At 42.4% G+C, this 13,139-nt stretch overlaps 1 protein-coding gene across 1 annotated transcript; it reads right to left on the reverse strand.

Annotated features, from left to right (window-relative positions):
* Positions 1–2,520: 2,520 nt before the first annotated feature.
* LOC128128453 (uncharacterized) lies at positions 2,521–4,442 on the reverse strand. Its single transcript, XM_052767402.1, has 2 exons — positions 2,839–4,442; positions 2,521–2,756 (listed from the first exon to the last, which is right to left on the reverse strand). Exons 1-2 carry the CDS (start codon positions 3,350–3,352, stop codon positions 2,731–2,733), a joined length of 540 nt encoding a protein of 179 aa, XP_052623362.1. The 5' UTR covers positions 3,353–4,442; the 3' UTR covers positions 2,521–2,730.
* Positions 4,443–13,139: the final 8,697 nt, after the last annotated feature.

Below are 13,139 nucleotides of genomic sequence, written 5' to 3' on the forward strand. Positions count from 1 at the left end.
GATGCTCATTTCACAATTCCCAATCCTTATCATTAGTGTAAGGACACAAGGTTCTTTGCTACTATTAGAATATGCTAGATTCTAACATTTTACGCAACGATCCTTTCGTAAAGTCATAGCACAAAAGTCACCAAGACTTGACCAATGAAGTTACAAAGTACTATATCGGAAATTGTTACAAGACAATTCCATAGACGTGAAGTCTCACATTCAAAGTACATTCATTTGAACATCCTTCCTGCATAAAAGTTTCTAATATAGGCATAGACTCTCAATATCCAACTCCCAATATGGAAACATTTCCACATTTGCCATATGACAACTCATTCTTAATAGAATCTTATCTATTCATAATAATGTCGATATGGTCCACCCAATACCATACTTCCAACTACTCACAAGCGACCAATCCTCAGCGAACTTTGGATCGTCCTTTGATAGTTGTTTAATTATTTTAGTCAAAACCAATTCTAGTCATTTTCCCTCTTAATGCACTAGACATTTGGAAAAATTTTAGAATGGTAAAATATTATAGCATTTGCAGTCGATCCTATACCCGAAGCATATGGGACACGATGCATAATGTCTTACATAAGGATATGATACTTTATCAATCTTCTGCCATAATATTTTATGTGTCACATTCTCACAATTCGAACTATGAAGAGGGATGCCGTAATCATAATCGAAATTTGAGAACACACAATGTATCCTTTGACTGAAAATATTAAAATTTCTCAATCTAAGCTTTAGATATCGAAATGAAGTATAATATTCTCTCCCTTAATTATAGCGAAACAAATTTTCAACCCATGCAACTTTGCAAATTGAATCTTTGTTTTTCTATAATTAATATTGCTAACTTGCAATACTTGCCATAATAATCATACAAGCATAACACTTATGCTCCCACTAGCTTTGACATGTATTCAGAAAACAAATGAACTTCCAGAAAACAATGCCTATTGAATTTCTGAAATTCATATTTCTAATACCAGATGCTTCGATAAACCTTTATCTAAGCTTCTTGAACTTATACACATTTGCCTTAGATAGATCATATGTGTGTTTAAGCAATTTAGAATTTATGTTACCAAGTTCCAAATGTTCAAACTAATTGCCAAATCTCACAATTCGAACTATGAAAAGGGATGTCGTAACCATAATCGAATGTGAGAATACAATTTTCACAATTGCTATCTTCTTAAAACCTCTCTTAGTGAAAGTATTTCCTCACAGTCATTTTCATGAAGGAGGGAATCTTATGACACTTAGGTTTTATGGTGTATGTGTTCCTATCCATGTGAATTTGCCAAAACCAAAGTTTGCGACAAATCCAAACTCATATGGACTGAACTTTCTTAATCTTGATTTCTTGCCTTATGGTAACACGAGTGCCCACCATGTCTTCCAAGTAGTTTAGTAACTTGTCCTTACATATCAATGCACTTTCCATCGACTAAGGCTCTAGTATGCATTCAAATGAGAACTCATAGAACTCACATACACAATTAACTCAATTGGAATGGCACAGAAACAAGATAATGTTAGTATGACAGGTTGTAAACCTCAAGTCGTGTGCTAGTGATGATCTATAAGGTTTATTCTTGATTTGTTCTTGAAACTTTTCAAGACCATTAAGACTCCCACTGACTCCTTGACATATAAGATTCTCTTGTCAAGAAACATTTCTTGACAAAGCAAATATTCAAGAGTTAGTGTAGTTCTTATCAAGACAAAACACTTCACACAATTGGTCCTAGTTGGTCTTTGTCTTATCCAAGACAGCACAACTTACCAATTTCAAATGTGTAAGAATAAGGAAACCTTTTTTCTAAATTCCACATTTGATGAGTGTTATAAAACTACTTAAAACTTGTCACAATCTTGACTCTAAGACTTGATATTGGAACGAAGCATGATTGATTTCTTGATTTAACCATTTCTACAATTCTCGATTCCTCTTCTTAGACATGCAATTGCACTAAGACTCACTTAGAGGATCAATTGAGATATGGTTCTTAATCATTAAGACTTCATTATAAAACACAATAAAAGGTACTCTCCCTTCTTCTTAGAATGGAGAAACTTTTATCTTTCTGCCTACTTGATTCTTCTTTATTCGTTCTACTATTCATTGAAACTCTTTCAATCAACTTAGAATTATACTTAATCTTATAAGTATAATCATATTTACTAATCTTTAGTAAATCATGACGAATATCTTAGTCACTCTTGTGGTGGACTTGATCAACGCACAACTTAGTGTACTTGATCTCCTAGTCCTTCAATTGACACTTTGTCGAAAAATTAGTCTAAGTTTCCCAAATGTGAAAGTTTTTCATTCATCATAAAATACACATTGCATGATTCCAAGTTTCTGTCCAATTGAAACTTGAGCGATGAGAAACTCTCCCTATTTGGTAAACTTTTGACATTTCCACAAATAACATAATTAAGAATCAAATCCATTTTGCTAATAATAGAAGCACACAAGCATCAGTTTTTCATATATTTCATTGCAAGGATAAACAAATAAGATAAAACCAAAATTTATTTATTCATAAAAACAACGGAAAACATGTCCTTACAATGCAAAATTCAAATGAAAAACTATGCAATCATATGCTCCTAACAAATCTATCATAACTTCCTAAGCTCAAAGTCTGATCTTCGAATTCATGCGACCAAAATCCATTTCTTCGTGATCAGACTCATCTTGCTCTTCCATCAAACTTCCTCTCTTTTCTCTAATCCTGCAAAACATGCAAATGTAATCTTATCACATTATGAATAAAGAATAGGAATTTAAATGGGGTTAGATAGTGGATTTTATACCTGAAGTAGAGCCATACTTATCGACTCTCCCATCTCTTAGACTCTTCAGGTCCTTCGGGCAGCTTCGTATCCATTTCCCCTTTCCTTGGCAGCAGGAACATGTGGATTCTCCTAGATTGTCCACGGAAGCATGGTTGGTTGAATTATCAGACAAATATGCTCCATTACTTCGCCAAATCATTTCTGATTCAGCAGCAATAAGCATGTAAGTCAAGTCAATGAGGGTTGCGTCATGCTTCATCATATGATACTCTCTTACGAACTCATCATATGATTCAGGGAGTGACTGAAGAATCCAGTCCACAGCCAACTTATTTGAGATAGACGCACCCAACATAATCAACCTATCAATGTGCGATTTCATCCCTAAGATGTGAGCACACACGGGTTTACCATCTTGATGTTCCATTGCCAATAGGGATTCGGTGATCTTGAACTTTTCAAATCTTCGATCATCTGGGTTAGGGAGAACAACGGGAGGAAGAGGAGGAAGTGAAATCAAGCTAGTCCACATTGATCTCTCACTTTGAATCAAGCTTTCACTTTCATTAGGAACACTTTTTCCTTGGGATTCGGGAATACCACGTTAGAGTCAGACATCTACAAAACGGGAGAAATTCAAGTTAAGTTGATTGAGTCCTTAATAAAACACCCAAATGAGTTATCAAGGCTAGGATCCAACACAATATTCTACAACCTAGAAAAGGGATGCCGTAATCTAGTTGCAAAATATTTGAAGGTAGGTAAATGACGATTTACCAATTTCCACCATGAAAAACGAAAATGAAGTTTAAGTTTTAAATGAATTGAAACTCCTAGATCTTTTGAGATTCATTGAACTTTTCAATGGCATGTTTAATCTCGATTATGCCCTATTATTTGTGACTGGGATGCCGAGGATCACAAACAAGGTGTGAATAACCATACGAATCACGTGGTGCGCCTAATGCTACTATCATCTAATCAATGTGCCGGTTAGCCACACACACTCCATTGATCTATGATAAGCATCGAGCCACCCTTCGCCACCAATGTCATCCCCAAATTAGTGTGCCGGTTAACCACACACGCTCCACTAACGTTTGACAAGGGTACGAAGTGTAATTCCATGGGTTAGCATACAATTTCACATTTTTCCTAAAGTAACTATGATTTGGGAATTTGAAAAAGCATTTAGTTACTTTGTACTTCATTATACTTATAATGGAAGGTTTCTGTCCTATCCTACCCGTTCGGCTAACGACCCTCCACTAGTCAAGAGTGCGGTGGGTAAGAGTGGATACCCATTCAATCACCATTTTAAAGGCAATTTCCTTAAACACCCCTTATAGACCAGCTTCGTGAATGAGGCCTACTAACGGTAAGACTGACTGTTTACTCATACATATATAATATTAGAATTTTAATGTTATATATAGTATAGGGTGTGTTTTACACTTTTAAAGTACTAGGTGGTTTAATTTAGTAACATTATGCTTTTAATTTAATTAAATGTAAACCAAAACTTTATGGGTTTATTAAATCACTTTTAATTATACACTTTAATTAATTAATAAAACCATAAGGGTGTGATTTGAACTTTTCAAAATACTTGGGTTTTAGAATTTAACATTTCAAAATTAAACTTTTAATTAACTTTTAAATTCCAAAAACTTGAGGGCAAGTTTTGAAACATTTCAAAACATTAGGGTTTAGAATTTAAAAATTTCAAAATTAAACTTTTTAATCAAAAAATTTTAATTCCAAAACTTGAGGGCAAGTTTTGAAACTTTTCAAAACATAAGGGATCAAATAACAAATAACATAAATTAAACAATTAATTTGGTGATTATCTATATTTGACCTAATCTTATTTTAGACTTAAGATAATTACCAAAAATTTAAATAATCCATATTTATCATATAAAGGAACTATTATTCAAAAGATTTGAAATTATCTTTTGTTTTATGAAGGATAATCACCCAAATATAATAAAAATCGGATTTTATCATCAAAATACGTTTTAGGTATTAATCCTTCAGCAAAACAGCAATAAAACCCGATATTCCCTTTGTCTGACCCCTGGACTCGCCGAGTCAAGGACTGGACTCGCCGAGTCAGGGACAGACTCGCCGAGTTCATCCACTGACTCGCCGAGTCAGGTCGGGCAGAGGCCAAAAATCTATTTCTCAGCAATTAAAGCAGTTAAGCATCACATACAATTGAAACCAATCAAGGCTCTGATACCACTGATGGGTTTTAGGCATAAGAACAATCCTATGTGCTCATACAAACCCTAATGCTTGGATCTAGGTTTCTCTATTGTACATGCTTTGGATCCAAGACTAATAAACTTAGATCTAACATATTATGAACTGAATTAGGGCTTAGAGAATTACCTTTGATTGTTATATAGCAATAACAATCAACTCCTTGCTTGAATTGGCTTCAAAAGCTTAGTGCCTCAAGTGTTGCACCTCTAATGGAGTCACAAACACCTTATGCAACTTGGATGAAGAGGAGAAGAGAGGGGAGGCACCAAAAACGGCTAGAAACCCTAGAGAATCAGTTGTCCACATTTTGGAGCCTAAGGGGTCCTTTATATACTTGTGTGGGCTGCTAGGGTTTCAGTCAAAACCCTAATGGACAGCTTAAACTCTAAGCAGCCCATGGAACCTTCTGGATAAGGCCATGGACGAAAATATGATGGGCTTCCATCATAATTTCGTTCACCCCTTGATCCTTTAGCATTCCTTAGCCCAATAACTAAATTATCCAATAATTGCAGTCCAGTCCCCCAAATTTAATTAATCTCTTTTAGCCACAAAATTAATTAACAATTAATTCTTGACTAATATTAATTAAACAATATGATTTCTCATTTAATATATTATTCTCATAATATATTAATAAATCATATTTAAACCTTTCTCTCCTTAATTCATCCTACATATTGCTATGGTGAAGGCAACCCAAAAGGACCGTGCTCATAATCGGGTCAAGTACATACCAAAATAGTTATGGACTTAGACACTATTCCAACAATAACTTTCATGGGTGATTTCAAAACCTCTTTTGAATCAAACACTACAACTACGAACAAAGTGATCACCATCCTTGGTACAATCCTTCAAACAGAAAGATATTCACTTTCCAAGGTTCGTACTATTATTCAGGCTGATAATACTATGTTTCAAACATCCATCACTTCCAAAATCGACAAGCTTCAAGAAGACTTGGATCTTGAGAACAAGATCATGGATTAGCTCGCTGTCAAAACAGAGAAGATGAAAGTTCTTTCTGTGAAGTTGTCACATGCGAACACACAGATAGATGAGCTAAAATCAGAAAAGGCTGTGATGAAAAGATGCGTTGCAGATATTAATTCATATCTACAAACTCGCCTTGAGACTCGTGATTCTCTTCTCACGGTCTCTGTTTGCCAGCATTTGGCTGATAAACTTAAGTTGGTATTTTCTATGTTGAGCCAATTCGAGGGTGTTTCGGAGTCTGGTTCACTTCCAAAACAAGCTGGAGAGGTAAAGCAAATAGTTGTAGTTGTCGATGGTTTTGGTGAACATGAACAAAAGCCTCAATAGAAAGCAAAAGACGATCAGAAGGTTAATTGTAACGACCGAAAAATACAACCAATTTTAAATTTTTCAAAAACATCTCAATTCTAATAATTCTTTACAAAAAGGTTTTCAATACTAAACATTTATCGTATTCCCAGAATCATAACACCACAAAATCATGAGGAGCGGTACGATCACGCCTTTGCCTTGCCACGATCTCCTGAAGAACCTGAAAAACATGAAACCACAACTGTAAGCCCGAAAGCTTAGTGAGATACCCCCAAAATACCAACCATGAATACCATACACGCATAACATGCCATAACATATCCGATCATAGAACAGTCATGCTCTCCGGGTCTACCGTGTGACTGGTCCGCCGCACCGGCCAACAGTCCACCTGGTCCACCCTCTGAGTCTATCCGCATACATCGATTCTACAGTGTGATTGGTCCGCCCGTTCCCGGGCCTTCAATCCACCTGGTCCACTCTCTGAGTCTACAGTATGACTGGTCCGCCCGCATCGGGCCTTCAGTCTGTCTGGTCCACTCTCCGAGCCTTCGGCACGTCTGGTCCGCCCCTACCAGGACCTACAGCCTATCCGGACCGCTCGCTGGGCCTACGGGACAACCGATCCGCCCTGGGTATCTTGGCCTACTGCACACAGCAGGACCCGCCTCAACCCAACTCCAGTCCAAACATCCATGTGCACATATACATACAATCATCTAATAATTCACAGATAACAAGCAGATCAACAGCTCACATAACATGCCACTATCCTAACCAGGATACCGACCTAACAAGTCACTAACATAGCATCTCCCTATCTCTCTGGATACCGATCTCAATCAGGTCTCTAGCATATACCATCCTAACTTACAGGATGCAAACATGATAAAGCAGTAACATAAAAACACTACCCGGATCTCAATCCGATAAGGGCCGGCCTTGGTGCCTTAGACCCCGTTGATATAGTGAGGATAACTCACCTCGAAGCTGCCGACTGAACAGATAATCCAAGCTACTCCGATCACTGATACGATCTCCACCACTGGTCAACCACCAATGTGCTCCAATGGACGCCCCCAACTGAAATGAAGTTGATTCCAAGCAAAGCCCCTTGCCCCAAGCCTTCAATTCCCACAAAATTCCTTCAATAAACTTCTTCAATGCTCCAATCCACTCAACAATGGAGCTCCTCTGCGATTTAGGGTTTCTGGTACTCAAGAGGGGAGATAAAGAGGCTGGGGAAGGAACATAATGTTCCTTATATAGGGCTCAACCCCGAGAATTAGGGTTTTCTCCACCCAGCGCCTACTCGCCGAGTCCATCTCATCGACTCGCCGAGTCGGCTACTTAACACGCGACCAAGTCGCGACTCAACTCGCCGAGTCCAGCCATGGACTCGCCGAGTCACTCTTTCCCAAATAACACCTTTAGCCCTTCAACTCTACTCTTGCTATTTCGGGATGTTACAATTCTCCCCCACTTATATTAGGCTTCGCCCTCGAAGCCTATAGCAGTTCAACTCCAAGATACTCCCGCAACGCGCCACCTGGCCTCGACCAGACCAGGTCCCACAAGGCATACCCAAACGAAACTCGAACACACTTTCCTTCCCTCACGGTGTCCTGACCACCGTATCAAATAGGGCACCGGATTCGCCCTTTAATAACTTCACTTAACCCCTGAGCATTACCCATAATGTAACACTGCTCCAAATCACAATCATCACTCGACTCATAATGGCTAGAAAACCATGAACCATCGGATCCCCGATCCAAATCCCACTCTATCCACTCCGTGACGACGGAAAACCCATTCTCTATCTCAGAGCACTCCCACGAGTCCTCCTCTTACAAACACATACACATGCTGAACTAGCTCTAGTATCCTCAGGTTTGGAAAATCTGACACACTGATGACACCCTCAAACATCCCTCAGGATGGACCACTAATACATAAGCAATACCCTGAACAGAATCATACCGAGAGTCCAGGACTCTCCCCCCTGCATCCTTTCCAAGCCTCAGGGCTCTACACCTGCGGAATTCTCTCCGCAACCTCAACAGACATCCCAAACCGGATGAGCTCCTACTTCACTGCCGTGAACACGATGCTCAAAACCATACTCGAAATACTCTAATCATAACTCTGCTCTGCAGCTTTCACTTTCGTGAACTTGCACTCCCTTTCGGAGTTACACACCTTTCTCTCTTCCTTTTCCAAGGAATCCACTTAGCCACATTGCCACCCCCAAAAAGTGCCACGGTGCTCGCCCAACGCGACACCACCCTTTTGCGTAACCGCTATTCACATACCCAGGCTTCTCATTGCAGGGGCTCTCAAGCCCATGCATTCTCTCAACACAACAAAGTCACTACCCGGGGCCAGACCTTCCAATGTAATCACACTGCAACATACACAGACAACAATCTCACACTGATCCAACAATACCTGCAGAGTCTTCAGCATGACTGGACCGCCTCATCAGGCCTTCAGTCCATCTGAACCACTCTCTCAGAACCTTCAGCCAATCTGGACCGCTCTCAGAGCCCTCAGTTTGGCTGGACCGTTCTCCGAGCCTTCGGTCTGACTGGTACGCCTTCCGGCCTTCAGTCTATCCGGACCGCTCACTATCAACCAACATTCCATGCTATCCCCCTCGGAATTCCTCCCATGCATACCGTTCTAGCCCTCTAGGGGTTCCGAACTCTAACTCCATCGACATACTCGATCCCGGCCTGCTTCCAGGCCTCCATAACCCATGCCCTAGGTCTGTATCCCGCCCCACATGCCCGACACTCGCTCTTATCAGCCTATACTCTAGGCTGACATAACACTGCTGAAACCCAACAGCTAAGCTCCCTCAAATACTCATCGATCTCCCGGAGAATTCTCCAATTCTCCCCCACTATAGCACTGACTAATAACCGCCAGCCGCCATCAACGACCTTCCAAAACAACCCTGCACAAAGAGACTACTTACACTCGGGCCGCTTCCACAAGCATAAACAACCTTAGCAGAACACATCTCCTCACTGATCAATCCGCTCAAGAAGAATCCGGTCTCCAATTATCCCTTTCACGAACGAAGATGCTACCTGACGTATAACCCAACGCCGCACCTCCACTAACCACCCTTACGAACGATAACCAACGAAAGCACCAAAACACTAACCATAATCATATCGAACCCTCAGGAAACAACGGATACCAAGACGAAAACCCGGAACACAATCCATAACCCAAACCACAACCCGCAAAACGAAGAATATCACAAGGAAAACCAAACAATTACCGGCTCATGAACATTACACCACAATAATCACAAGATAACAAGACATCAAGAAAGAAACATACCCGCAGCTGTCTCTGGCACTGCTCTGACCTCCTCTGCAACAAGCTGAAAAACACGACCCTAAGCCCTTGGGGGCTCCGCACCACCCTGACCTCTACCTGTGATCCTCAAAGTGGCCGGTGCTGGAGCCTGCACCGATCCAACAGCAACCTGCGGACAGTTGGCCCTCAAATATCCAACCTGATGACAATGATAGCAGATCCTCAAATCCCGAACTGGCGCTGACTGCCGACAATCCCTCGCATAGTGCCCATCCCTTCCTCACTTGCGGCATGCACCACCGGTCCTACAAACCCCGGTGTGACCCTTCCCACACTTCCCACAAGTGTGGCTGCTCAAAACCCCCACTCTAACATCAACGGTCTTGGACCGTTTCGGCGCCGGCTGCGACTGCACCGGAGCCTGCCTCAACTCACGCATCTGCAACTCAATCTCTAACTCACGCCGCCTAGCGGCCTCCTGCAACTCCAACAAGGTCTCACACCTCTGCGCAGACACAAACTGTCTGATGTCTCTCTTGAGCATGCTCAGATATCGGGACATCTGGGCCTGCTCCGAAGCGAACTCTGGGCAAAACATCGCCCTCTCAGTGAACATCCTGGTGATCTCAGTCACCGACTCCGAGTCCTGCTTCAGCTCAAGGAACTCCTGAGCCAATCTCTCCCTCTCAACCTGTGGAACATAACGAGTACTGAACATTTCTCTGAACTGATCCCATGACACCGCAGCCCTCTGCGCCTCCGAAAATGACCCCATGGTCAATCTCCACCAATCCTTCGCCCCGAGCCTCAACAGGTTCAGAGCACACCTCACCCTATGATCAGCAGGGCATGAACACGTGAAGAAACATCCCTCCACGTCTGACAACCACCTCATAGCAACAATCGGGTCCTGAACTCCGTCGAATGTGGGAGGCTTCGTCCTATCGAAGTCCCGATACTGAAAACCCCGACTAGCTCCTCCCCCTGCCGCTGCTACAGCTGCTGTAGCCGCCGTGGCAGCCGTCTCAGTGAGAGCCGCATAACGCTCATCACAATACTCAACCATGGCGGTCTCAATCGACCCAAACAGCTCTGACAACTCAGCCCGGAACAACTCCGCAATCTCCTCACGCAGGATCTCACGAATCCTCGCGTCCAACTCGCTCGTGCTCATCTGACCAACAACCTCGGGCGGCACCAATTCGCCCGGAACCCTCTCTCCAGCTCCCGATCCTGACCCGGATCCACTCTCATCATGCCTCGGAATCTCCATATTGAAAAGAAACACCACATAAAATCTCAGACTCTTCCCACACCCTGGGATCCAACTCTCTCTCAACCCACCCTAGAGATCATGGTTTCCCTGATACGCGTATGGGTCCTGTGCTTTCAGTAGTACGGGCCCATACTACCTTCCACACCTACCCACATTTGTATGAAGTACTACCACAATACCCTAGAGAACAAGCATAACAATAATCAACCCTCACCACTAGAGAAACACTGAGAATCTCCCATAAGGGAACCTAGGCTACAAGCATCACAAATCAGGCAACATATCATGAAATCCTGAAGATCCCTAGCCTAACACTAGCATGCTGTTCTATCAAAGCTCAAAAACAAATAACATGCATGGTATTTTGGGGTTACTTACTGGCTCCGGCTGATCGTACCTCCGCGTCCTCCTTTACTCATTTTTGAAAACCGTTTTTAATTACTCTTTCTAAAACTCTCCTCGATTTGAGACTGGAGTCACACGAGTGTTTCTCCAATTCACTCAAACCAAGGCTCTGATACCAACTTGTAACGACCGAAAAATACAACCAATTTTAAATTTTTCAAAAACATCTCAATTCTAATAATTCTTTACAAAAAGGTTTTCAATACTAAACATTTATCGTATTCCCAGAATCATAACACCACAAAATCATGAGGAGCGGTACGATCACGCCTTCGCCTTGCCACGATCTCCTGAAGAACCTGAAAAACATGAAACCACAACTGTAAGCCCGAAAGCTTAGTGAGATACCCCCAAAATACCAACCACGAATACCATACACGCATAACATGCCATAACATATCCGATCATAGAACAATCATGCTCTCCGGGTCTACCGTGTGACTGGTCCGCCGCACCGGCCAACAGTCCACCTGGTCCACCCTCTGAGTCTATCCGCATACATCGATTCTACAGTGTGATTGGTCCGCCCGTTCCCGGGCCATCAATCCACCTGGTCCACTCTCTGAGTCTACAGTATGACTGGTCCGCCCACATCGGGCCTTCAGTCTGTCTGGTCCACTCTCCGAGCCTTCGGCACGTCTGGTCCGCCCCTACCGGGACCTACAGCCTATCCGGACCGCTCGCTGGGCCTACGGGACAACCAGTCCGCCCTGGGTATCTTAGCCTACTGCACACAGCAGGACCCGCCTCAACCCAACTCCAGTCCAAACATCCATGTGCACATATACATACAATCATCTAATAATTCACAGATAACAAGCAGATCAACAGCTCACATAACATGCCACTATCCTAACCAGGATACCGACCTAACAGGTCACTAACATATCATCTCCCTATCTCTCTGGATACCGATCTCAATCAGGTCTCTAGCATATACCATCCTAACTCACATGATGCAAACATGATAAAGCAGTAACATAAAAACACTACCCGGATCTCAATCCGATAAGGGCCGACCTTGGTGCCTTAGACCCCGTTGATATAGTGAGGATAACTCACCTCGAAGCTGCCGACTGAACAGATAATCCAAGCTACTCCGATCACTGATACGATCTCCACCACTGGTCAACCACCAATGTGCTCCAATGGACGCCCCCAACTGAAATGAAGTTGATTCCAAGCAAAGCCCCTTGCCCCAAGCCTTCAATTCCCACAAAATTCCTTCAATAAACTTCTTCAATGCTCCAATCCACTCAACAATGGAGCTCCTCTACGATTTAGGGTTTCTGGTACTCAAGAGGGGAGATAAAGAGGCTGGGGAAGGAACATAATGTTCCTTATATAGGGCTCAACCCCGAGAATTAGGGTTTTCTCCACCCAGCGCCTACTCGCCGAGTCCATCTCATCGACTCGCCGAGTCGGCTACTTAACACGCGACCAAGTCGCGACTCTACTCGCCGAGTCCAGCCATGGACTCGCCGAGTCACTCTTTCCCAAATAACACCTTTAGCCCTTCAACTCTACTCTTGCTATTTCGGGATGTTACATTAATGTAGCTTCTGGATCGAAGAGAAAAAGAAAAGATAATTGATGATGATGATGAAGAATAAGAGGATGAAAATGTAAAGCTCAAACGCAAATCTTGTGATGCAGAACTTGATGAAAACTTGCGAATTGAAAGGGAGGCTGAAGCACGTGAAAAAGATCTTTGAGGTGC

This window comes from Lactuca sativa, chromosome 9 (genome assembly GCF_002870075.4).
Source record: "Lactuca sativa cultivar Salinas chromosome 9, Lsat_Salinas_v11, whole genome shotgun sequence".
Taxonomy (NCBI): domain Eukaryota; kingdom Viridiplantae; phylum Streptophyta; class Magnoliopsida; order Asterales; family Asteraceae; genus Lactuca; species Lactuca sativa.

Bases quoted from the DNA above. Each gene is read 5' to 3' on its own strand.
- LOC128128453 (XM_052767402.1), bottom strand. From the start codon at position 3,352: ATGTGGACTAGCTTGATTTCACTTCCTCCTCTTCCTCCCGTTGTTCTC. The intron at 2,757-2,838 runs GTATAAAATCCA...CATGTTTTGCAG, and splicing joins TAAGTATGGCTCTACTTCAG to GATTAGAGAAAAGAGAGGAA.